Raw genomic sequence first — 27514 nt, forward strand, 5'->3', positions numbered from 1 at the left:
AAGGCAGTGGTCCATGGGGCTTTATTTTTTTTAATTTTTAATTTTAATTCCATTTATATCCCGCCCTTCTCCGAAGACTCAGGGCGGCTTACAAGCTTAAGCAGTAGCCTTCATTCTATGTATATGCCTGCTTATTAGGGCTTTCACACACACACACCCCAAGCGGCATTGTTACAAAGTCAGCTTAATTGCCCCCAACAATCTGGGTCCTCATTTTACCTACCTCGGAAGGATGGAAGGCTGAGTCAATCACGTGATCTCCAGGACATCATAAATACATGCCAGTTGCCAAGCGTCCAGTTTTGATCATGGGATCACAGGGGTGCTGCATTGGTCGTAAGGCGTGAAAAACCGTCCTAAGTCAATTATTTAGGTGTCCTCGTAACTTTGAACTCTTACGAAACGAACTGCTGTAAGTTGAGGACTGCCCATTATTCCTTCAATAATCTACTGTATGGATTACTCTGCTTGACCATAAGAAGCAATCATTTAAACCAGGGGTGGGGAAGGATGGCCCTTTGAGGACTTGTGGACTTCAACTCCCAGAATTCCTGAGCCAGCCATGCTGGTTCAGGAATTCTGGGAGTTGAAGTCCACAAGTCATAAAAGAGCCATCCTTCCTCACCCCTGGTTTAAACCATGCCAGCTGCCTATTTGCATATATTTTCCCCCACACACACCCTCCCCACCCCTTAAATTAATCAATTCTGGCCTACGAGCTGCACAGTCGAATACACAAGTAACACTTTGAACAACGTACCCATCAAGGTATGACAGAGTGTGTCAGCGGAGGGAGCACGTCTGGCATAACTTATTTTATTTTGGATTCGTTCCTGTTAACAGGTTTCATCTCGGTGACTCATGCTGGGAAGCGCGCCATTTAATACCGGATTTCTCTTGCCAAACTCCGAGCACATCGAACCTCTCAAAATATGCATAAAGTTTAGAAATGTTAATGGAAAGGAGGCGTAATTGCATTTACTCCTTTCCGCTAAAAGTAAAAGGGTTCTTCCCCCCCCCCCCCGTGTTGAAGATATAGGGAAAAGAGATACCCATTAAAAATATTTCTTCCTTTCCAGCTGAATATTCGTCATCAGGCTGGTTAGCACCACACTCCGATCGCATTAAGATAATGTGAATTTTGAAATGCGTGTTCTAAAGGGCAATAAGTAGTCATCTCAGCGAGATAGAATTTGATAGTAAATACTATTTTTTTTCCAGAAAATAAAAGTGGGGTAGAAAAGGTCACAAATTCGGATTGCTTAGCCACCAATGAATAACAGAATAACAGAGTTGGGACCTTGGAGGTTGTTCCAGTCCAGGGTTTCTCAACCTCTTCACCCACTGTACCACTTTTAGGATATGGCAACATCTGAGTACCACCAGTCGCCAAGCAAGGGGTCAAAAACATGATGACCCCCCCCCTGAAAAAAAGGAAAAAAGTGATGAAGTACAGGTAGTCCTCGACTTACAACAGTTCGCTTAGTGACTGTTCGAAGCTACAATGGCACTGGAAAAAAGGGCCCCCACAAGCCACAGCCGAGCAAGACGCCTGGCTGCCCGCCCGGCAGCGCTCTTCCTCCTGTCCGAGGTTTTCATGGTTGTGAGCATTTCTGTTGAGGATTGGCAGCGGGGGTGGGGGTAGGTGGGGTGTTTGGTTTTTATCCCCCCCCCCCCGTCTGCTGGGTGGTTGCAGCAGGTTTCGGTCACTTCACATGACCCTGGGATACTGTGACCGTCATAAATATGAATCGGTTGCCAAGCATCTGAATGTAAATCACAAGACCCTGGAGATGCTGCAACATTCCAGCTGATCGGCACCTCTTCTGGGCTCAGCAGAAGCGCTGGGATCAGCGCCGAGCTCCAGCTGGATCCTGGAGCTGATCCTGGCGTTACCGCTGAGCCCTGACAGCCCTGCAGCTCCCGCTGTCTCTCGCTCAGGCTTGTGCGGTGCTGCCACCGGTTCAGCTCATTCCCCTCCCCTGCTACCACTTTTCTAGGATGGTCGCCTACCACCTGCCCGGTGCCAATGTACCACAGGTGGTACCCGTACCACTGGTTGAGAAGCCCTGCTCCAGTCCAACCCCCTGCTCAAAATGGAAACCCTATACCATTTCAGACAAATGGTTGTCCAATCTCTTCTTAAAACCTCCAGTGTTGGAGTACGCACAACGTCTCGAGGCAACTTCTGATGAATTGTCCTCACTGTCAGGAAATTCCTCCTTAGTTCCTGGTTGCTTCCTTCCTTGATTAGTTTCCATCCGTTGCTTCTTGTCCTGCTTTCAGGTGCTTTGGAGAATAATTTGACCCCCCTCTTCTTTGGGGTAGCTCCTCAGATATTGGAACACTGCTATCATGTGAGCCCTAAGTCCTTCTTTTCATTAAACTAGACATTCCCAGTTTCCACAACCGTTCCTTGTAGGTTTTAACCTTCAATCCCTCATCATCTCTATTGCTCTTCTCTGCGACCTTTCCATCAACGTCATTTTTATATCGTGGCGACCGAAACTGGATGCAATTTCTTACCCTTCTTCCTTTTCCAACTGAATATTCATCAACAGGCTTAGGTCCATTAGCACAACATTCCGATCACATTAAGATAACGCGAATTTTGGAAGTCATGTATTAAAGGGCATTAAAGAGTTGTCTCGGCAAGACGGGTGGCATAGAAGTGTGATAGTGAATAAAAATTCCTAAAAAAAAAATAAAAATAAAGTAGGGTAGCAAAGTTTACACATTCACGTTGCTCAGCCACCAACGAGATTTATCAGTCTGTATGACAACACAACTCTCAACGTGGTGCAGAGAGTTTTGTTTTTAATGTATCCTGTGTGATTTATGCCACAGAGGGAAGGGAGAAAACCCAAAACAATGAACTTGAACAACAACAACAACAACAACAAAAATGAAACTGGAGAGAGATACGTGAAGTGCAATTTAGGTATTGCTGCCCAAACATTTTGCAAATGAAATTTTATTTGGCCCAAATTCCCTCTTTCCTATAACATTTTAGATGGTTCCTCTGATTGGATTCCTTTCCTCTTTGTGGGTCCTTTGAGCTTGGTGTTTTTCTTACCGATGTTTTATTACCCAACTAGGTAATGTTATCAGTGCTAGAAGAGAGTGGGGTTGTGGACTAGAGGAAGAGGAGGAGGAGGAGGACAATTTCATTGTAATATTATCAGTGATGGAAGGGAGTGGTGGTTCCTTCAACTGAGAAACTGTGAGCATCCTAGACCAAGCCAAGTCCAAAATGGCTAGAGAATTCTTGGAAGCCTGGTACTCTGCAAATCAGCCATCACTAGGCACATAGAGATAAACAACATCTACATACCATTCAAAAGAAACAGTCAAAAAGCGAAGTCAAAAAGCTAAAACACCTCCTGGTCAGCTATCAACACCAGTTAAGCAGAGAGTAAATCCAAGATTAATACTACACAACCAAGACCTACCAAGACATTCCCACCAACACCTACAGGGCAAGTCACTTGTGTATAAAAAGAGAGCCAATCCCGCTCCTTTCTGGCACTGATGTTGTTTCCTATCTGGATGATTAAACATCTGCAAGAAAACAACCAGAGTGCTAAGTTGTAGGTGCTCCAACACTGGAGGTTTTTAAGAAGAGATTGGATAACCATTTGTATGAAATGGCATTTCCTACTAGAGCCGGGGCGGGGTTGGACTAGAAGATCTTCAAGGTCCCTTCCAACTCTCTTATTCTGTTCAACCCTGAGCTACAAATGATCTCTTCTATTGGTTTCTTCTTTGTTTTGGAATAATAGTAAAAATGAAAAAAAAGCACAAATTGAAACAAATTAAAATGCAAAAACCACAATTCCTCAGTGGCAACATCCTAGTTAGGTCACCTTCACTAGATACTCTCTTTAGTCTTCAATAACTTCAGTATCTAGCCAAACTTAAGTGACTGTGGAAAGTAAGCAGGGTCGGCCCCCAATTAAACCTGGATAAATGACCACCAGACTACAGTTAGTCCTTGACTTACAACAGTCAATTTAATGACTGTTCAAATGGCACTGGAAAAAAAACATCACTTAGGACCATTGCTCATATTTACAACCATTGCAGCATCCCCATGATCGTGTGATCAAAATTCAGACTCATATTTATGACGGTTGCGGTGTCCGGGGGTCGTGTGATCCCCCTTTTGTGTCCTTCTGAAAAAGCAGAATCAACGTGGAAGCCAGATTCCCTTAACAACCATATACCTAACTTAACAACCGAAGCGATTCAATTAACAACTGTGGCAAGAAAATGGGGCAGAGTTCACCCAGCAAATGTCTCATTTGACCACGGAAATGTTGGGCTCAATTTTGGTCCTAGGTTGAGGGCTACCTGTATTTCCTGGTTCCACATTCTGAAGCTAGTATAGGCTAAGTAGTATAGACTACTGCAACGCTCTCTATATGGGGCTGCCCTCGAGGACCACTCGGAGGCTTCAGCTGGTGCAGAATGCAGCCGCGCGAGTTGTGATGGGAGTTTCCCGATACTCCCATGTAACACCTCTACTCCGCGAGCTGCATTGGCTTCCGGTTGCCCTCCGGGTGAGATTCAAGGTGCTGGTGATGACCTATAAAGCCCTAAATGGCGAGGGCCTGGGATATTTGAGGGAACACCTGCTGCCGGCATCAAGTTCCCTTCGTCCTGTGCACTCCCACAGGGAGGGCATTCTCACGGTGCCGCCGGTAAAAGACTGCCGGCGGATAACACCCAGGGAGAGGGCCTTCTCAGTGGGTGCACCTGCCCTTTGGAACCAGCTGCCCGTGGAGCTTAGGACTGCCCCCGACCTTCGCTCATTCCGCCGGGACCTGAAGACCTGGCTCTTTGAGCTTTCCGGCCCAGGCTGAGAGTTTTTAATTGGGGTTTTATATTTTTCAGGGATCAAATTTAATTATTTTTAACTGTTTTTAACTTTTGCATTGTATTGACGTTTTTAAATACTTTGTAAACCGCCCTGAGTCCTACGGGAAAAGGGCGGTATATAAATTCAATAAACGTAAACTTAAACTTAAAACTAGGAAGTCAAAATCTACAGTACGTAGTATTAGAGGGCCATAGCAAGCCACCTTTTTTTATTTTAACCAAGTATTCCCTGGGAAGACTTGACAGCGATCACAAATCTCTCAGCACTAAGACAACAACTGCTGCTTTGTTTGATTTGGCGGTAGAGTCATCACCATAGCTCAGCTAGATAAGAATCTTTATTGCAGACAGGAATATAGCCACATCAATCAGATGATTATCCCCTGCTAGTAATAGTACAGAAATGAAACCTTCCCTAATACTTGAAAGTTGTTTCTCCCTCCCGTTCTTCCGGTGAACTTAATTGATTCCTGGCAAAGCATAGGGTGGCTTTTAAGCCAAGTGGCATATTTCTGTAATTGCCCACCTCCCCCTTTCAACCCCCCATGCCCGTCTTATTGCCCGGGAAATCTCAGAAGGGTGCTCCAGAGATCGCCAAGAATTAACACCACAAAGACTTGACTTTACTATGAAGCCAAACCTTTCACCTCCTTTAGAATCAACATTACTTGAAGTCTTAGTATCACTTTATAATGCCTTGGTAAGGCCACACTGGGAATACTGCATCCAGTTTTGGTCGCCACCATATAAAAAAGATGTTGAGGCTCTAGAAAGAGTGCCGAAAAGAGCAACAAGGATGATTAGGGAATTGGAGGCTTAAACATACAAAGAACGGTTGCAGGCATTGGGTATGTCTAGTTTAATGAAGAGAAGGACGAGGGGGGACATGATAGCAGCGTTCCAATATTTGAAGGGCTGCCCCAAAGAAGAGGGGAGTCGAGCTATTCTCCAAAGCGCCTGAAGGCAAGAGAAGAAGCAACGGATGGAAACTCATCAAGGAGAGAAGCAACCTAGAACTAAGGAGAAATTTCCTGACAGCTAGAATAATTAATCAGTGGAACAACCTGCCTCCAGAAGTGGTGAATGCTCCAACACTGGAAGTTTTTAAGAAGAGACTGGACAGCCATTTGTCTGAAACGGTATAGGGTTTCCTGCCTGAGCAGGGGGTTGGACTAGAAGACCTCCAAGGTCCCTTCCAACTCCGTTATTCTGTTCTGTTCTTTTCCAACATGCAAAGCAACTCATAGTCGAAGCAACACTGGAGGTTTTTAAGAAGAGACTCGACAGCCATTTCTTCCGAATGGTGTAGGGTCTCCTGCTTGAGCAGGGGGTTGGACTAGAAGACCTCCAAGTTCCCTTCCAATTGGCAATCCCATTGAGGGTCTAGGACCCAGCCTTAGCACATCCCATGTCATTTCGTAAATAATTTAGATTTAGATTAAGGCACATACTTCCATGTTTCCAAGCCCTATAACTGCATTCAGGATCCCCAGGCAAGTAGGGTTTGTTCAGAGATAGGGAGCGGCTATGCAACTCCATCTTGTACCTCCCATGCTACAGTTTAAAGGAAAAAGAAGGCATGGCAGCCATGCTGACATTGCAAGATAAGACACAGGCAGGCAAGCGAATACTCCAAATTCGTGCTGTCTGACCCAGTTGTGTACCCATTTTCCATTTCAAAAAAAATAGTTTGCCATACAAATCAGCAAAATAGCCCTCTGCGACTCCCCCCCCCCCGCCCCCGCCTTTGCTGGCTACAAAAGTCATCCCGAGGCCTATATACAGTATATAAATATGTATTGCAGAAATAAATATTGAATGTGCCAGTTATGCATGGATTCATAAAATATGAATGTATGGCTCAACCATTAATACTGCCAATTGCTCATATAAAGCCATTCGCAGCTTTCATATTCTATAGTCAGCTGGGATTGAGGGACTTTTTAGCTTTTTGATGAACTTGAAGGCAACTATTGCTTCAGTTTTTAGCACTGGAAGAGGGAGAGGAAAAACCTTAAATCATTTATCTCTCATTTTGGCCCACGTTACACAGTTTACTGCAAAGAAAAATTGTCAGGGAATTGAGCTGCTGGTGCCCAAATGAAGTCAGAGATGCTTTCAAGAACTTGTGGTTTTACATAAATAAATTTATTTTACATCTATATTTGCAGCAGACAAGATACTCAGGCGCCTCACTAATGTCGTGAGGTAAATCACACAGCACACAGAAGAAAAAGGCGGGAAAAAAGGGAAACGCCCCCTTCCACACCCCTAGCAACCAATCACAGTGCAGATTGCCTCATGTAGGCGCCAGCCCTCTCCCATCAATCAACTGTGATCGTGTGTTCTGGATCCCTGCAGAAACCTCACTGTTCTAGCTACTAAATTTAAATATTTTAAATTTAAATAATTTAAATTTAAATAACAAAAATTGAGGCAGGAGAATATATAAATCTAGCAAGCTGGCTAGGGGATTCTGGGAACTGAAATTCACGCTTCTTAAACCTTGCCCAAGATCATTTTGAGTTCACTGTGTGTCCCTGAGAGTGCATTATTAAAAGTTTTAGCAAGAACGTAAAAACAAACACAAGAAAGGGAAAATAAAAAACGCAGTGCTAGAAATATTCACAAAGACAGAACCCCTCCCCCCAAAATAGAAAAAAAGCAGCTTCTGATTTCTTCTGCAGTAAATAATTGTGCTTATTATACTTTTTAACATTAACTCTTACTCTTTGATAACAAAACAGTCCATTTTTCCCTACTATTTGTTTTTTCAATCATCAGAACCACAAATTATTAATGCATCTTTTTCTACTTCATGCAAAACGTCTATGTGGTTGTTTTCTAGTCAGCCATACATATACTTTTTTCCCCCCTCTCATCAAAGAAATTAATTTAGCCATCTCTGCAAATGCCATCATCTTCACAAGCCAGTTCTGATCATCTTTATTTCAGTTCCATTAGAAGCTGGAATTGGTTGGTGAAATCCTCTTTAGATGGTGTGTTGAATTTGGAGTGTTTTTTTTTCTCCAAAAGAGCTTTAAAATCCTTGCTGTGCACGTAGCTATGGATAACTATGATATGGCAGATGTCCAATAATGTAAGGATGAGTGTTCAATGATTTTTCTGGTCCCTGATGTTACTGCTTGTATTTGACCTTAACTCTTTCCATTCTCATTTCTTCCTGATCCTCAGATTAAAGAGAAACTCAGTAGGAAATTTCGCATCAGTACATTTTAAATGCACATTTCTACCCATCCTTTTTCATCCAGAAGCACATGCTATTTTTTTAAAAAAAAAATAATAATCAGAATTTCTTTAGTGAGTCAAGAACTGACTCAGAATATTTTAAAACTATGATAGCAAGTAGATTATTTAAACACCAATGCATGCTCCCATCGGTTCCTCTTACAAATTTCAGAGGCTGAATGTCTTTGTTCCACAAATCTATAAGGGAACCAAATTTGGGTTGATATCCCCTTGCAGAATATCCATAAGGTTTCAGAGTACATATGTCACCTTCGCTCGTGTCAGTGTTAAGGCACGATTTTAGGACTGGGTGGGCAAAGCTTGAAATGATAAAACCTCAAGATCCATTCAGGTACCGTAACTGAGTCCTCAGCACCCGTTTTGAGCTTGACTGACTCGCATCATGCCAAGTTAGATGATCCAGAAGGCAATCATCTGCACTCCAACACCCCCAAACAACTACCGTACTAACCATATAAATGATAATTCCCCATCCTGAAAGAAACATGCAGTATTGAATTGATAGGGGAGACTATTTATAGCTGTGGGATAGATCCTTGGTGCTTTCTGAGCTTGGTGATTTTCTTGCAGACCCAGCTAGGTAACGTCACCGATGCTAGAAGGGAGCGGGCTTCAGAGAGTAAACCCTGCAACCTTCTAGACTGATGATGTTACCTAGTGGGGTCATGAATCGTCTTCAAGAAAACCATGAAGCTCAGAGAGCACCCAGGATCCCACAGGATTGAGTGGATGGCTGAGCAACTTGGTAGCCACCTGCTTCCACGATGGATTGCTAGAAACCACTGGATCTTGCAAACATCTCCAGTTCTTCCTTGATCGTCCTGCTCTGGAATAAGATCTCCGTGATGGAGCAGACCTTTGTAGCTGAAAAGCCTTCTGAAGGATCCAAACAATTGTTGCTTAAGTCTTGTAAATTTGCACAATTTGCTGTCCTCACCTTACCTGCTAAATACTTTGTCTACTTAATCTTGAGATGATGGGGGGCATTTCTTCTTGGATCCCTTCCCAGGTCACCATTGCAACAACACTCTGATGCTGCAGCACCATCACCTTCCAAGCCGTGGGGAAGCACTATTGTTACACAAGGAAACCTACATTCTCACTGCCTTTCCTCTGGTTTCATTTAGTGATGCCGCGTTTTGCTGAACAAGTGGAGGTCGCGATTGAGGCCCTGAGTTCAAACATCCCACAACCGTTTGAAGAGAATGAGTTCATTGACGCCTCTCGCTTGGTTTATGATGGTGTTCGGGACATCAGGAAAGCAGTACTGATGATCAGGGTATGTAAGATATATATTTTTTCCCCGCCTTCATTGGGATCACATCAAGGGGAGTTGTACGGGTCGTCCTCTGACTTGTGACTACAATTGGTCCCAAAATTTCAACTGTTAAGAGAGAGACAGTTCTTTTGCCCTATTTTACGACCTTTCTCGCCACAGTTGTTAAGTGAATCACTGCACTTGTTAAATTAGTGACACGGCTATTCAGTGAATCCAGCTTCCTCACTGATTTTTCTTGTCAGAAGGTCCCAAAAGATAATCACATGGCCCCAGGACGCTGCAGCCATCATCAATATGAACCAGTTGCCAAACGTCTGAATTTTGATCATGTGGCCATGGGGATGCTGCCACGGTCATAAGCGTGAAAAAGGTCATAAGTCATTTTTTCCCATGCCATTGTAGCTTCAAAAGGTCACTAAACAAATGCAAGTCAAGGACCACCTGTATACTTCATTGGGAAATATGAGATGCACAAGAGACAAGATTTGTCTGAAACGGAAGCATGTCCCAGAATAAATAAGAAAGCACAATTATGTTTTCGATTTACAAACAGATTTTATGTCCTCTGCTGTTTCTAAAATGTTGGCTTCCTAACAGGTAAAATACCTAATGTTGTCCTTTTTATAAGGAGGACAATACACATTTTATTGGGTAAGATACTTAAAAAAATGTAAGTACAATAACAGAAATCAGGGTAAATTGGTCTTCCCAGTGTTGCATGCTTAATCACTCTAGCCTTACTATAGTTATTTTTGTCCGGTGCAAAAGATCAGGTCCATCACTAAAAATCCAATTAACTGATTTATTGCTGTTCGTGCTTATGCACAGGAATATTCTCAATAACTGTTAGCACCATGTTGGATGGTTAAGGTTAGATTAGGGTCAACGGAATTCAACCAAGGTTGGACTTATTTCGCTTCTGGTTATATAGGGATTCTAGGATGATCCCTCTTTTAACTCTGCCTCCAGGTTCTGCAGAGAAGAGAAACAAAGACGATTAGGGAACTGGAGGCCAAAATATACAAAAAAAAACACCCAATGGTTGCAGGAATTGGGTATGTCTAGTTTAATGAAATAGGGATGCGGTGGCTCAGTGGGTTAGGACGCTGAGCTTGTTGATCAGAAGGTCGGCAGTTTGGCGGGTCGAATCCCAAGTGCTTCCTGTTACTCATCCCAGCTTCTGCCAACCTAGCAGTTCGAAAGCATGTAAAAATGCAAGTAGAAAAATAGGGACCAGTACGGTGGGAAGGTAACAGCGTTCCATGCGCCTTTGGCGTCTAGTCATGCCGGCCACATGACCATGGAGACGTCCTCGGACAAGCGCTGGCTCTTCGGCTTTGAAACGGAGATGAGCACCGGCTCCTAGAGTTGGAAACGACTAGCATGCATGTGCAGGGGAACCTTTACCTTACCTAGTTTAATGAAAAGAAGGAAGAGGGGTGACATGATAGCAGTCTTCCAATATCTGAAGGGCTGCCCCAAAGAAGAGGGAATCAAGCTATTCTCCAGAGCACCTGAAGGCAGGAGAAGAAGCAACAGATGGAAACTAATCAAGGAGAAAAGCAACCTAGAACTAAGGAGACATTTCCTGACAGTGAGAACAATCAATTGGTGGAACGACTGATTAAAGACGTTGAAGGATCCCTAGTCCTCCTTTTCATTAAACTAAAGATACTCAGGTCCTGCAACTGTTTTTCGTACGTTTCAGCCTCCAGGTCCCTAATCTTCTTACGAAATATCTGTCAATATCCCTTCCTTCCTCTCCACCCGCCTATCCCCCCAAAAAAAATCACCCCTCCCACCCACAATTCTGTCTTGATTTCTCATCGCTTGGACCGTTGTCAGCGTTAATGGTGGAGAATTCTCTTCTTTCCCCTTGCACATATCACAGCAACGGCAAATTGGCTAAGCTAATTGCCAGTTTGTGTACTTCGGTATAAAGCAGCCCCATTAGCGAAGCCAGGAGATTGTCGATCAGCTGCCCTTTAATAATCAGCGGTTCAATACAGATCAGTTTTCAAAAACTAATCACGCGGTAACCGCTTCCTTTTCACCCAACATGCTTTCATTTTCCCAGTTGTCTGTCTGGGTGTCTGGTTTTCAATTGTGCCGGGCACATTAAAACCGCTTGTATTCCTTTAAATACTTGTACAGAACTCAAGAGAGGAAGATAGGTATTTTTAATATCTAAATGACTAAATAAATTAACTAGCTGCTGGTCTGAATCTCCAGAGGGAGAGGCTTCAGCACGTATTCAGGTAAGGAACTGTCATTTCAACCCCGAGTAAGCAACTGATTTAATTTTATCAGGTTTCTTCTCCTCCTTAATAAATTTAATAGGGCAATAACAGAAGGACTCATTTTGTGTATGGGTTTCTGGGTTTTTCCTCACTAGCTTGCAATCAGCCTCAATTGGTGTTGTTGGTTTTTTTTTAAGTCAAAATACAGGTAGTCCTTACTATAGAACAGGAGTCTTCAAACTCGGCCCTTTTATGACTCATGGACTTCAACTCCCAGAATTCCTCAGCCAGCATGCCTGGCTGAGGAATTCTGGGAGTTGAAGTCCATGAGTCATAAAAGGGCCGAGTTTGAAGACCCCTGCTATAGAAGAACGGACTTCGAAAGTTTTGAACTTTTTTTTTTTTAATCCCATTTATATCCCGCCCTTCTCCGAAGACTCAGGGCGGCTTACAATTTAAGCACAAACCAATGTGCTTAGCAATAGTACATTGGCAGAAATGGCCAAAATCTCGACATATGTGAAAGACGACTCGCAACAAAGATATATAGCGGAATGGAGAAGATGGATTGATTATATTCAGAATAAATATGGGACTACAAAGTATCATTTAGCATATGAATAGTTTTTAGTCATTATAATTAGAGGATATATTATTTATCTTTTCTATGGTTAAGGAGAGTTAAAGTGCGATAGGATTTAAAGAGTAATTATAGTAATTAGAATATTTTAGATTGAGATTGTGTGATGTAATACCCTGTATTCAGTTCTGAGAAGTCGGGGGATGGGTGTTGGGAAGGGAGAGATGGGGAGGGGGTTGGGGGAGTTGGGGTATATGTTCTAAAAATGTATTTTAAAACTCTTCAGTAAAAAAAAAATACAGGTAGTCCTGGACTTACAATAGTTCGTTTAGTGACTGTTTCAAGTTACAACGGCCCTGACAAAAGTGACTTGTGACCATTTTTCACGCTTACGACTGTTGCAGCATCCCCACACTCACGTGATCAAAATTCGGATGCTTTTCAACTGACTCCTATTTATGACGGTTGCAGTGTCCCAGAATCATGGGATCCCCTTTTGTGACCTTCTGACAAGCAAAGTCAATGTGGAAGCCAGATTCACTTAACAACCGTGTTACCCATTTAACAACTACAGTGATTCACTTAACAAAGGGGGGAGGGGCAAGAAAAGTTGTCAAATGGGGCCGAACTCACTTAACAAATTTCTCACTCAGCAACATCAACTCTGGGCTCAATTGTGGCGGTAGGGCGAGGACTCCCTGTATGGGGGGACGGAGTAGAAAAGTCTTAAATTATCACATATGAAAGCAACTGATTTGAGCCGAAACTTAAAATAAAAAAAATCATAGACCAAACTGCATCAATCCTCTGTTGCTTTATCTACTCTTTAGTACATATTGTGTTGTCACAATATGTACTGGGATCTCCCCTAGGGAAATGCTTGGAAGGAAACCAAAGTTGGTCTATCTATCTCCAAAGCCATCAACATCACTGCTAGCTGATATTCCTGCTTTCAATGGTGTTATCCTTTTGAAAGATCCGATCAGAGCAGTTCGTGTGAGCATCCCATCCAATCACTATTCCCTCTACCACTCTAATGGCAGAAAGTGAAGAGGAGTTCAAGAGCCTCTTGACGAGGCTGGAAGAGAAGAGTGTAAATTCAACATTAAGAAAACTAAGATCATGGCATCCGGTCCCATCACTTCCTGGCAAATAGAAGGGGGGGGGGAGAATAAAAATGGAAGCAGCGACAGAGTTTATTTTGCTGGGGTCCAAGATCACAGCAGATGATGACAGCAGCCGTGACATTAAAATTAAATTAATTTTTCAAAGAGTCTTGCGCCTTGGGAGGATAAACGATTGCAAACCTAGATGGCATATTAAAAAGCAAAGACATCGTCTTGCTGACAAAGGTCTGTATAGTCGAAGCTATTGATTTTTCCCAGTAATAACGTATGACTGCGAGAGTTGGACCATAAGGAAGGCTGAGTGCCAAAAAAAAACCCCCAAAACCCTGATGCTTTTAAATTGTGGCGTTGGAGAAGACACTTGAAGGTCCTTTAGACCTCAAGGAGACCCAATCAGTCAATCCTAAAAGCACCTTTGGAATAACCATGAGCTGGATGGTTGAGACTCTCCATAGACAGTCCTAAAAGAAATCAACCTTGCTTATTCTTTGGAAGGTCAGATCCTGAAACTGAAGCTCAAACATTTTAGCCACCTAATGACAAGAGAGAAGACTCTTTGGGAAAGACTTGGATGTTGGAAAAGATGGAAGGCAAAAGGAGAAAGGGGACGGCAGAGGAGGAGATGGTTAGATGGAGTCATTGACGCAATGAACATGAATTTGGGCGAACGCCAGGAGACCGTGGAGGACAGGGAGGCCTGGTGTGCTGTGGTCCATTGGGCTGCAAAGAATCGGACACAACTTAGGAAGTGAAGAACACTCCCATGAGAATTCCATTATCCATGTTGTTAGCAAATAGCCTTTCTCCCAAATAAACCGTAGGCAAATGTAGCATACACCAGGGGTCTTCAAACTTGGCCCTTTTATGATTTGTGGACTTCAATTCCCAGAATTCCCCAGACAGCGTGCCTGGCTGAGGAATTCTGGGAGTTGAAGTCCACAAGTCATAAAAGGGCCAAGTTTGAAGACCCCTGGCATACACCATAGACTTCTCCTGATGCTCTTCAGGTTGAGTAAGCCTATGGCCTAAGGATTCCAGCAGTTGTCGTTCCACCACCAGTTGTCATTCCACATCTGGAGGACCTCAGATAGAGGAATACTGTTTTACAATGAGAGAGATACTTAATGTCCATTGTCCCCTTTGCTAGGAAGTCCCTGTAGCTGCTTCTGATGACGGTTCAGTTGCAACTAGGGCATCGGTGCAGACAGCCCTGGGCTATTCTGTCAGAGAAGTTTGATCTTCCTTCTGCCCGCAGAAGAGGAAGAAGTGAGCAGAAGAGGGGGTGCATTGCTCAGTGAAAGAGATCTGGAATGGTTTGGAGTCCTGAAGTCCTTTGATCTTCAAAAGCCACTGCTGAACCATCCAACATGCCTAAGTGCGTTTCAGATAAAAAAAAATTTAAAAAAGCCCTGCCTTCTCCTTGTTAAGACAGCGCAGCTAAGGTTATCTTGACTATCTGTGCAGAACTCCTGCTGATTTAATGTGGGGTTTAATAGGAGAAGATGAAGAATAACAAAGTGTAGACTCGCAGGGAGGAAAGAGATGTTTGCCCTTCAGAGAACTTTGAAAACACCCAGCAAAACATCTTGACAATCCACCCACCCTTTCTTCTGGAAGAGAGAGTCCTCATTATTTTTTATTTGTTTGTTTGTTTGCTTGTTTGTATCCCTCCTTGATTATGTTTACAAATAACTCAAGGGGTGAATGTATCCAACACAACTTCTTCCTCCTATTTTCCCCGCAACAGTTCTGTGAGGTGGGTTGGGCTGAGAGAGAGTGATTGGCCCAAAGTCGCCTCGCCAGCTTTCATGCCTAAGGCAAGCCTAGAACTCACCAACTCCTGGTGATTGGCCCAAAGTCACCCAGCTGGCTTTCATGACTAAGGTGGAATTCCAAATCTCCTGGTGATTGGCCCAAAGTCATCCAGCTGACTTGCATGACTAAAGTGGGACTATAATTCCAAATCGCCTGGTGATTGGCCCAAAGTCACCCACCTGGCTTTCATGACTAAGGTGGGACTGGAATTCCAAATGTCCTGGTGATTGGCCCAAAGTCATCCAGCTGACTTGCATGACTAAAGTGGGACTATAATTCCAAATCACCTGGTGATTGGCCCAAAGTCACCCAGCTGGCTTTCATGACTAAGGTGGGATTATAATTCCAAATCTCCTGGTGATTGGCCCAAAGTTACCCAGCTGGCTTTCATGACTAAGGTGGGACTATAATTCCAAATCTCCTGGTGACTGGCCCAAAGTTACCCAGCTGACTTGCATGACTAAGTTGGGGCTATAATTCCAAATCACCTGGTGATTGGCCGAAAGTTACCCAGCTGGCTTGCATGACTAAGGCGGGATTAGAATTCACAGTCTCCCAGTTTCTGGCCTGGTGTCTTAACCTCTAAATCAACCTGGCTCCTTTGTGCCTTGCCTTTATTTCTAGGGGCCATTGCAAGAACCGTTGCCCTGTTCCATCTGCTTTAACCCAACCCTTTTTTTAACCATCTCAGCAATAAAACCCTAAAGAAAGTATTGGAAAAAAAATGGAGGAATGAAAGCGTGAAAAGACCAAAAGAATGCAAGGAAGGTTCTCCTTACTTTGGCAAGCATAGATAGGGAGTGTGACAATCTTCTCCACACCTTCACAGTCCAAGGTTTGCTCCATTGTCAAGTCTTGTGATCAGGCTTTTAACCATTGCACAGATCACACTTCAGACTGCGTCCAATTTAGAGAAAGAGGCGTGGGCTGGTCTTCTCCCCATCTCTGAGCTCAAGGTGACTTTTCTGTAAACTCTTGAAGGACGGTGCAATCTGTTCAGCATGTTGTCTGATAGGTCTTCTTCTTCTTCTTCTTTTTTTTCCAGAAGAGAAACACAATTATTTTGAAATATCACATTCCAAGGGGGAAATGCATCCGAGGGCTGTTAGTTTGCCCAATGTACATTCCCCCAGTTAACAGGCTTAAGAGAAATCACAGCAAGGTGATGATTAATGCTGGTGGGGAAAGAGCAGGTTTGGAACAACTTCATTTTTTTGTGGACAATTCAATTTGGGGTGCTGCCTGCCTTTCCAGACAAGTTAATTTAAAATGAAGAAGAAACAACATTTTCTGGGCAGGTACTTGATAAAACACGAACATAGCAATCACTGGAGTTCATTTGTATCCTTTGTAAGCTTGCCATCTGTTTTTTTTCTTTCTTCCTTCCTTCCTTCCTTCCTTCCTTCCTTCCTTCCTTCCTTCCTTCCTTCCTTCCCATATTTCTCTTTGTTCCTTCTTTCCTTCCTTCCTTCCCATACAACCTCTCTTCTTTCTTCCTTTTCCCTTCTTCCTTCCTTCCCCTTCTACCCATGCAACCTTTTCTTCCTTCCTTCCTTCCTTCCTTCCTTCCTTCCTTCCTTCCTTCCTTCCTTCCTTCCTTCCTTCCTTCCTTCCTTCCTTCCTTCCTTCCTTCCTTCCCATATTTCTCTTTGTTCCTTCTTTCCTTCCTTCCTTCCCATACAACCTCTCTTCTTTCTTCCTTTTCCCTTCTTCCTTCCTTCCCTTCCACCCATGCAACCTTTCCTTCCTTCCTTCCTTCCTTCCTTCCTTCCTTCCTTCCTTCCTTCCTTCCTTCCTTCCTTCCTTCCTTCCTTCCCATATATCTCTTTGTTCCTTCTTTCCTTCCTTCCTTCCTTCCCATACAACCTCTCTTCTTTCTTCCTTTTCCCTTCTTCCTTCCTTCCCTTCCACCCATGCAACCTTTCCTTCCTTCCTTCCTTCCTTCCTTCCTTCCTTCCTTCCTTCCTTCCTTCCTTCCTTCCTTCCTTCCTTCCTTCCTTCCTTCCTTCCTTCCTTAAAATCTAGACTCCTGAAGAGCTAGAGGATGACTCTGATTTTGAACAGGAAGATTATGATGTTCGGAGCCGGACAAGCGTTCAGACTGAAGACGATCAGCTTATTGCTGGCCAGAGTGCAAGGGTGAGTTTACAGTCTAAGCAGTGCATTAATATCTCTTCCGATTTGTCTGCTTCTGCAAGCTGATGTGGAGAATAGAAAGCTTAGGATGGCTACCGAGCGTGAGATTCCATTTTGAGTTCTCAAGAACTGAGTTAATTTGCTTGACACTCAAGTGGTGTTGATTGGAGAAGTTTGTGCAAAAGAAAAAAAAATCGGTTGCTAGTTCTTTCTCCAAGATTTATGCCAATATTTTTTTCTTAAAAATGTTTTTTTCAACACTTAATCTGATACATTTGTCAAAAGTCCCAGGAATTCCAGTCTTCACACTGAAAAATTGAGAAAAGTGTCAGGTTTCTAAATCTTATTATTATGGAGAAGACATGAGAGTTGAACACTTTACATAAAACTCAGCATCTTGGTGTCCTAATTTTGATAAGCAGAATATTATGAGGTTGGACTCTTATTTATTACTCATATCAAAATCTCCAAGCAAGATAGAAAGATTTTCTTAAAGAAGATTGAAATACTTTTTTTTTCCACGTAGCTCCTCATGTTCTTCAAAACCACAACTGGATTGATACAATTGTTTGCTAAGACATCTGAAATTAAAAAATACCTAGGTGGAATTTTCAGTTGCTAAAATCACAACCACCAAGAAATGGCATTGTGGGCCATTTCATCATACAAACATTTGATAGTAGTCCATAAAATTAAACCTACCTTTTCTTCTGTTCTAACCAACTAGATGGCATACATGCTTGCACGATGGTATACATTTTGTTTAAGGAGTTCTACCAACCTAGCAAACTGAATTTTTTGTTTTGTCGTTAATATATTTAAAGGTTTCAGTCTGATTCACCACTTTTCCTTCTGTCCTCCAGACTATACATACTCAGTTCCTCCAATCTCTCCTAGTATGTTTCGTCCCTCAGACCTTGGGCCATTTTTGTTGCCCATCTCTGGACTCACTCAATCTTATCAATTCTTTTTTTTTAAAGTGAGGTCTCCAGAACTTAACAGGGCCCAAAGTATGCCCCTCCTGCCAGCATGGATGGTCATTCCCCAATTCAAGATGGTGGTTATCTTGAATAAAGCCCTGCATGGCATGGGTTGAGGGTATCTGAGGAACCTTCTCACCCAAGAGGAACTGGCCTGCCCCATCCATGCTTGAAGAAGGGACATGCTGTGGGCTCCATCAATCAAGAGATTCTGGCCAGTGGGGTCCAGGAGAAGAGACTTCTCTGCCATGAACCCCACCATCTAGAACATAGTGTCCTCAAGGTGAGATGTGCCCCCCACCCTCTTGGTCTTCTGTGAGGGCCTGAAAACCTGGCTCTTCCAGTTGGCTGTTAGTTTGCCCAACAAAATCTGCATTTTTGTTCAGTGTGTTTGCTTACGAGTCCTAGGAATATTTTCCCATAAAATAACTCTGCTTCTGTATAACTGGAAGGTATATGTGGTGATAACACCACTTCATAGAAGTTACTCGTTGTTTAATGACTCCGCATTTGTTGTAAATTAGAAGTAAATAAAACTGGAATTTATACTTCATAGCCCATTGAAAGAAAAAAGAGAATGCATTCTTTGAAGAAAAAAGAAACACACCACAATTTCAGTGTTGGAAGAAGCATAAAAATGAAAGTTAGCCTAAGCCGGAATCATACCACATATCAGGAAGACTCATTGTGGAATGCCGTGCACAAACGCACACGCAAATAAATATGCACAATCTTAGAGATGCAAATAAACATTAGGTTCATAAAACAGGACTATAGTTTTCTTTGAAGAGGCTCACTGTAGTGTAGTGGGTCCGACGCAAGGAAGAGACGCCAGCCGGAGTACGAGTTCAGCTCTTTATTGTGTGTGTGTGGGGGATTCGTACTGAAGAACAAGGGCTACCTGGCCTCCTTATATACCTGGCCAGGTAGGCGGCTAGCCAATGGGGTTGGCCCTAGGTTTCCCGCCAAAACTGGGTTTCCCGCCAAAACCGTCCAGACCAACACCCCCTGGTGGCTGCTGCTATGCAGAGGCTGTACCTGGATACATAACACTCACTTTCAATGCTTTTTAAAGGGGAAGCTGTTGTTGTTCTGTTGTGTTTGCACATTAACAATTCAGACTGCTGAGCTACCTTGATAAGGCCTAATTAAAGCTCAGTCGGTGAATTCTAATTTGATAAGCTTTCATGTTTTCTTCATTTTTCTGATCTCCTGATTCAAGATAACCTTTTTTTCCCCAAAAAAAATTTTTTTTTGGGTTCTGGAAAAGGTCAATTATGAATTTTTAAAAAGCCAAAAGCATTTTAAGACTATGTAGAGAGAAGCAATAGCTAATTGAAAGTGACATAAACAAGAAAAAAAATGTAATGAGACTTAAATCTATGTCACACCCCATTAAATGTACCAAGCAGTGGGATACAACCCTGGAGCCAAATATACTTTTGATTTTGAAATCACTCCCTATTTTGATCTTCAGAAGTAATTATTACCTTTTTTTGCTGTTTTCTTGTCTTGAAAAAAATTAAAATACACTGGAATTATTGTCTTTGCAACTGGTATCCGAATCAGTTTAATGGTGACATCTGTTGAAATTATTTTCAAATTCCTCTAGAAAAGTTGTCTTGCACAGCATGAATTCTGCAGTGTGCAAAAGTCTATCAAGAACCGAAAAATTAAGAGTTTCCTTTTTTATTTTTTTTTATTTTTCTCCAAAGCTAAAATACAAAACAGAAAAAAGAAAAAACATTGACTATCAAACCAAACGACCGAACAATATGTAGCAAACAAAATATTTAAAAACGTGTGTAAAACAGCAAATAAGAAATAAATTAGTAATATTAAAATTAAACATACCGTATATACTTGAGTATAAGCCGAATTTTTCAGCCCACTTTTTGGGCTGAAAAATTCCACTTCGGCTTATACTCCAGTCAACAAAAAAACTTACCGAGGACTTGTGCGCGGCCGAGGCTTTGGTGCTTCCGGGATTGCCCGCACCTCTCCCAAGCCACCGCCGTCCGAGACCTGCCGAAGTTTGGGGAGGTTTGGGGAGGTGCGCGCGCACCTCCCCAAACTCCGCGCCTTGCCTGCCTGCTTCTTTCCGCAGCGGAAAGAAGCAGGCAGGCAGGGCGCGGAGGAACGGAGACTTGCCGACGTTTGGGGAGGTTTGGGCGCCTCCCCAAACCTCGGCAGGTCTCCGTTCCTCCGCGCAGACCTGCCGACGTTTGGGGAGGTTTGGGCGCCTCCCCAAACCTCCCCAAACCTCGGCAGGTCTCCGTTCCTCCTGCCGACCTTTGGGGAGGTTTGGGCGCCTCCCCAAACCTCCCCAAACCTCGACAGGTCTCCGTTCCTCCTGCCGACCTTTGGGGAGGTTTGGGCGCCTCCCCAAACCTCGGCAGGTCTCCGTTCCTCCTGCCGACCTTTGGGGAGGTTTGGGCGCCTCCCCAAACCTCGGCAGGTCTCCGTTCCTCCGCGCAGACCTGCCGACGTTTGGGGAGGTTTGGGCGCCTCCCCAAACCTCCCCAAACCTCGGCAGGTCTCCGTTCCTGTTTGGGGAGGTTTGGGCGCCTCCCCAAACCTCCCCAAACCTCGGCAGGTCTCCGTTCTTCCTGCCGACCTTTGGGGAGGTTTGGGCGCCTCCCCAAACCTCCCCAAACCTCGGCAGGTCTCCGTTCCTGTTTGGGGAGGTTTGGGCGCCTCCCCAAACCTCCCCAAACCTCGGCAGGTCTCCGTTCCTCCGCGCAGACCTGCCGACGTTTGGGGAGGTTTGGGCGCCTCCCCAAACCTCCCCAAACCTCGGCAGGTCTCCGTTCCTCCGCGCAGACCTGCCGACGTTTGGGGAGGTTTGGGCGCCTCCCCAAACCTCCCCAAACCTCGGCAGGTCTCCGTTCCTGTTTGGGGAGGTTTGGGCGCCTCCCCAAACCTCCCCAAACCTCGGCAGGTCTCCGTTCTTCCTGCCGACCTTTGGGGAGGTTTGGGCGCCTCCCCAAACCTCGGCAGGTCTCCGTTCCTGTTTGGGGAGGTTTGGGCGCCTCCCCAAACCTCCCCAAACCTCGGCAGGTCTCCGTTCCTCCGCGCAGACCTGCCGACGTTTGGGGAGGTTTGGGCGCCTCCCCAAACCTCCCCAAACCTCGGCAGGTCTCCGTTCCTGTTTGGGGAGGTTTGGGCGCCTCCCCAAACCTCGGCAGGTCTCTGTTCCTCCGCGCAGACCTGCCGACCTTTGGGGAGGTTTGGGCGCCTCCCCAAACGTCCCCAAACCTCGGCAGGTCTCCGTTCCTGTTTGGGGAGGTTTGGGCGCCTCCCCAAACCTCCCCAAACCTCGGCAGGTCTCCGTTCCTCCGCGCAGACCTGCCGACCTTTGGGGAGGTTTGGGCGCCTCCCCAAACCTCCCCAAACCTCGGCAGGTCTCCGTTCCTGTTTGGGGAGGTTTGGGCGCCTCCCCAAACCTCCCCAAACCTCGGCAGGTCTCCGTTCCTCCGCGCAGACCTGCCGACCTTTGGGGAGGTTTGGGCGCCTCCCCAAACGTCCCCAAACCTCGGCAGGTCTCCGTTCCTGTTTGGGGAGGTTTGGGCGCCTCCCCAAACGTCCCCAAACCTCGGCAGGTCTCCGTTCCTGTTTGGGGAGGTTTGGGCGCCTCCCCAAACCTCCCCAAACCTCGGCAGGTCTCCGTTCCTCCGTGCAGACCTGCCGACCTTTGGGGAGGTTTGGGCGCCTCCCCAAACGTCCCCAAACCTCGGCAGGTCTCCGTTCCTGTTTGGGGAGGTTTGGGCGCCTCCCCAAACCTCCCCAAACCTCGGCAGGTCTCCGTTCCTCCGCGCAGACCTGCCGACCTTTGGGGAGGTTTGGGCGCCTCCCCAAACGTCCCCAAACCTCGGCAGGTCTCCGTTCCTGTTTGGGGAGGTTTGGGCGCCTCCCCAAACCTCCCCAAACCTCGGCAGGTCTCCGTTCCTCCGCGCAGACCTGCCGACCTTTGGGGAGGTTTGGGCGCCTCCCCAAACGTCCCCAAACCTCGGCAGGTCTCCGTTCCTGTTTGGGGAGGTTTGGGCGCCTCCCCAAACCTCCCCAAACCTCGGCAGGTCTCCGTTCCTCCGCGCAGACCTGCCGACCTTTGGGGAGGTTTGGGCGCCTCCCCAAACGTCCCCAAACCTCGGCAGGTCTCCGTTCCTGTTTGGGGAGGTTTGGGCGCCTCCCCAAACCTCGCCAAACCTCGGCAGGTCTCCGTTCCTCCGCGCAGACCTGCCGACGTTTGGGGAGGTTTGGGCGCCTCCCCAAACCTCCCCAAACCTCGGCAGGTCTCCGTTCCTGTTTGGGGAGGTTTGGGCGCCTCCCCAAACCTCCCCAAACCTCGGCAGGTCTCCGTTCCTCCGCGCAGACCTGCCGACCTTTGGGGAGGTTTGGGCGCCTCCCCAAACCTCCCCAAACCTCGGCAGGTCTCCGTTCTTCCTGCCGACCTTTGGGGAGGTTTGGGCGCCTCCCCAAACCTCCCCAAACGTCGGCAGGTCTGCGCGGAGGAACGGAGACCTGCCGAGGTTTGGGGAGGTTTGGGGAGGTGCCCAAACCTCCCCAAACAGGAACGGAGACCTGCCGAGGTTTGGGGAGGTTTGGGGAGGCGCCCAAACCTCCCCAAAGGTCGGCAGGTCTGCGCGGAGGAACGGAGACCTGCCGAGGTTTGGGGAGGCGCCCAAACCTCCCCAAAGGTCGGCAGGAAGAACGGAGACCTGCCGAGGTTTGGGGAGGCGCCCAAACCTCCCCAAAGGTCGGCAGGAGGAACGGAGACCTGCCGAGGTTTGGGGAGGTTTGGGGAGGCGCCCAAACCTCCCCAAAGGTCGGCAGGAGGAACGGAGACCTGCCGAGGTTTGGGGAGGTTTGGGGAGGCGCCCAAACCTCCCCAAAGGTCGGCAGGAGGAACGGAGACCTGCTGACGAGCCGCGGCCACACAGGGTATTCCTGTGTATTCAGGCTTGCAAAATGGCGGATCGAGCCTCTGCTGGCGGCAGAGGCTTGCAGAACGGCGGATCGGCTTATACTCGAGTCAATAACTTTTTCCAGTTTTTGGGGGTGAAATTGGGGGTCTCGGCTTATACTCGAGTCGGCTTATACTCAAGTATATACGGTATAATGTCCCCTGATTGAATGCTAAAAAAAATAACTAGAATATCTGATGCATTCTACCCCCCCCCCCTTGCATAACAGAGCTTCAAGTTAGTTATAAACTTTTCCATCTATAATTACTAAAAATGCTATGTTACGGGAAAAATGTCACCGAGATGGAAATATATTGTCCATCAATCAAGGCAACCACCATCTATCTATTCACTATAAAAAGAAACAGGTAGGTAACCTCAAGAACAAAATTCATCTTCAAGGCCCTCTGCTACTAGTCTGTTACTGTATTTAACACAGAGAAAATTCACAAACGGCTTCCAAAATTTCAGAGTTTTCTTATGGTATCACTGGCAGAACGTGACCCATTTCTGGACAGATTGTCACCTACTATGATTCACCTCACTAGCCAAATTAGTGCCATCTGTTACTATATTATAATGATCCTGAGTTTTGAGCTGTTTTTCCCTTTTCTAGTATCTAATGAAGTCGTCCTTGACCCTTGAAAGATTCTGCGACAATAGATATTTCATTTTTAAGGTGTTCTCTGCTTATTTGCTGCTAAGTTCAGAAAAACAAGCCAGAGCATTTACATTGACTGGTCCAGCTCCGAGAAAGTTGGTTAGTTGGCATCGGTGATCTAAATCAGAGGTCTCCCAAACTTGGGGACTGTAAGACTTGTGGACTTCAATTCCCAGAATTCCTCAGCCAGCGATGCTAGCTGGAGAATTCTGGGAGCTGAAGTCCACATGTCATTAAAGTCGCCAAGTTAGGGAGACCCCCGATCTAAAAGGTTGTCTTGATTCCAGCGGAAACAGAAGCGCACATCATCAGATAATTTTCAAACGAAGGCCAGAACGGATAACGTTACATTTTTTAAAAAACGATTTTCCTGCTTAGGGGAAGTGGCAAGAAGCGAACTCAAAGCTTGCATCCTTGACATGTCTTAAAATTACATGATTCTGTATGGTTTAATACAGGCCATCATGGCTCAGCTTCCTCAGGAAGAGAAGGCGAAAATAGCTGAGCAGGTAGAAATATTCCATCAAGAAAAGAGCAAGCTGGATGCCGAGGTGGCCAAATGGGATGACAGCGGCAACGACATCATCGTCCTGGCCAAACAGATGTGCATGATCATGATGGAGATGACGGATTTCACTAGGTAGGTCCATTAATGAAGTCGGTCCTTGTTAGGGTTGTCTATGGCAGGGCTTTTCAACCAGTGGTACGGGTACCACCTGTGGTACATTGGCACCTGGCAGGTGGTATGCGACCATCCTAGAAAAGTGATAGCGGGGGAGGGGAATGGTAGCACCATACAAGCCTGAGCGAGAGACGGCTGGAGCTGCAGGGCTGTCAGGGCTGAGCAGAAGCGCCAGGATTAGCGCCAGGATCCAGCTGGAGCTCCGCACTGATCCCAGCGCTTCTGAGCCCAGAAGAAGCGCCGATCAGCTGGAATGTTGCAGCATCTCCATGCATCTTGTGATTTACATCCAGATGCTTGGCATCTGATTCATGTTTTTGACGGTCACAGTGTCCCAGGGTCATGTGAAGTGACCAAAACCAGCTGCAACCACCCAGCAGAGGGGGGGGAATAAAAACCAAACACCCCCCCATCCCACCCCCGCTGCCAATCCTCAACAGAAATGCTCACAACAATGGAAACCTCGGACAGGAGGAAGAGCGCCGCCGGCTGTGGCTTGGGGGGCACTTTTTTCGATGCCATTGTAACTTTGAACAGTCACTAAGCAAACTGTTGTAAGTCGAGGACTACCTGTACTTTATCACTTTTTTCCTCTTTTTTGGGGGGGGGGGTCATCAAGTTTTTGACACCTTGCTAAGCGACTGGTGGTACTCGGATGTTGCCACATCCTACAAGTGGTCCAATGGGTGAAAAGGTTGAAAAGCCCTGGTCTATGGAGATTCTCAGTCATCCAGGTCCTGGTTGTCCCGAAGCTGCTTTTCCAAAAAAAAAAAAAATCAACGGGGTTTTCTTGTTTTCTTCCTTTGAAAGCGTTTTGCTTCCCATTCAAGAAGCTTCTTCAGAAGAAGCTTCGTGGATGAGAAGCGCAACATTTTCGAGGAGGACTGAAGAAGCTCCGTGGGTGAGAAGCAAAAAGTTTTCGAAGGGCGAAAAAAAACACGACAGCAAGAAAGTCCGGTTGCCTTTTGAACAGCACTTTTGGGACATCCTTGTGAGGGTCGTTCAAAAACGAAACAATTCATCCCCAAGACAGAAAGCGTTGAAGAGAAGATCTGCCTGATTGAGGCCGGGAAGAAACATTCAATTCCAAACTCACGGAGCATTTCACTCGATTTAGGAGAAGTTAAGTTTGAGGAACTATCTTGTTCTCCAAGACAGAAACATCGATGGTGGTTGAAAAGAACAACTTTTTTTGATTTGTTCTTCTAGGCTTTTTTCTCTGTGAGATTTCCACCACAGATGCCTTCCACACATGTTTATTTTATTTTTATTTTTTATTTATGTTGGAGCTACAAATCCCAGAAATCCCAACCTGCAAGGCTATACCTTTGAAATGATGAGCTTTTTTTTAACAAGCTTGCTCTAAAATGTAGAAGATGGGTTCTTTCCACCAGCTAATGTTGCTGAACTAGACCTCATTCCAAGTTCACCAGAAAATAACACTGTGTTATGGGCTCTAACTGAACTCATAATTGCCAAAACAAAAAAAAAGTGGTAGCAGGATCATTGTACCACTGGTGTATTTATTCTCCATTTAATATGAATCCCAAAAAGGGAGCTAGGGGGCTTTTTCTATCTTTGAGGGCTCTCTCCCATCATTTGTTATCCTGACCTTATTCCCTGGAGAACACCATAACCTGGCATGTTGCATACATACAACCTTAACTGGGATTCATTGCCTTTTCAAGACTGGTTATGCTGTCAGGCCTTCAGCCCCCAGCCTTGCTCACAAAAGTAGAGCTTGCCAGCATTTCAAAAGACACGGTTCCCATCTTGAAGCTTATAGACCAAGGGTTTGATTACTGCCTGGATATGGCACCTCCTGGAAACCTGAGTTATGAGTTCTTAAGTTCCAGGACTTAAGGTAAAGGTAAAGTTTCCCCTGCACATGCATGCTAGTCGTTTCCAACTAGGGGCTGGTGCTCATCTCCGTTTCATAGCCAAAGAGCCAACGCTTGTCCGAGGACGTCTCCGTGGTCATGTGGCTGGCATGACTAGACACCAAAGGCGCATGGAACGCTGCTACCTTCCCACCGTTGTTGTTAGCTGTGAAGTCGTGTCCGACCCATCGTGACCCTATGGACAACGTTCCTCCAGGCCTTCCTGTCCTCTACCATCTTCCCACCGTAGCGGTCCCTATTTTTCTACTTGCATTTTTACGTGCTTTCGAACTGCTAGGTTGGCAGAAGCTGGGATGAGTAACAGGTGCTCACTCTGTTACACGGCACTCGGGATTCGACCCGCCAAACTGCCGATCTTTTGATCGACAAGCTCAGCGTCCTAACCCACTGAGCCGCCGCGTCCAGGACTTAGAGACACTCAAAAAAGGATGAGAGGCCTAGTTGAAGCTCACCAATCTTTGACAAATGGTATAGTTCTAGTCCCACCTTAGGCATGAAAGCCGGCTGGGTGACTCTTTCAGACCCAACCCACCTCACAGGGTTGTTTTGGGGAAAAATAGGAGGCGGAAGGAGTGATATGTATGTTCATCCCCTTGAGCTACTTATAAAATAACAACCGTGTGATAAAACTCTTAATAAACAAATCAGCCGAACAACCTGACAAGCAATTGCAAAAGAAAAAAGAAAAGAAAAAAAAAAGATTCCGAAACTCAACCAGCTTTTTAACAAACCTCCCTGATGGTGTTCAACTTTGTGCCAAGTGTAAAGCTGCCTTCCTTCATGTCCCTGCTGAACTCCGACCCATTTCCGGATTGGATCTGGCCGATTTTACATTAAATCCAGCACGGGGAGTCAGGGGAAACGCTGAGCACTGTTGCTGTTTTGCATTCCAGCAGGAATACCCTCTTAATGAACACTTTTAAAAATGCATCTAGAATTAAGTTCAGGAGCTCGGAGGCAAAAACGATGCAAACTGCTGGCAAAGCATTTTAAATTAG

General features: G+C 45.5%; 1 protein-coding gene across 1 annotated transcript in view; it reads left to right on the top strand.

The window, feature by feature from the left end:
* Positions 1-27514, top strand: part of LOC308671223 (catenin alpha-2) — a gene marked incomplete at both ends in the record, with an annotated part of 512303 nt that overhangs the window by 433709 nt on the left and 51080 nt on the right. The window contains 3 exons of the mRNA XM_081333323.1: positions 9279-9430; positions 17218-17331; positions 24392-24573. Of these exons, the coding sequence (XP_081189449.1) occupies positions 9279-9430; positions 17218-17331; positions 24392-24573 (448 nt within the window). The remainder of the gene's footprint in view (positions 1-9278; positions 9431-17217; positions 17332-24391; positions 24574-27514) is intronic.

The sequence above is a fragment of the Vipera berus genome, assembly GCF_964194415.1.
Source record: "Vipera berus genome assembly, chromosome: 7".
In the NCBI taxonomy this organism is placed as follows: domain Eukaryota; kingdom Metazoa; phylum Chordata; class Lepidosauria; order Squamata; family Viperidae; genus Vipera; species Vipera berus.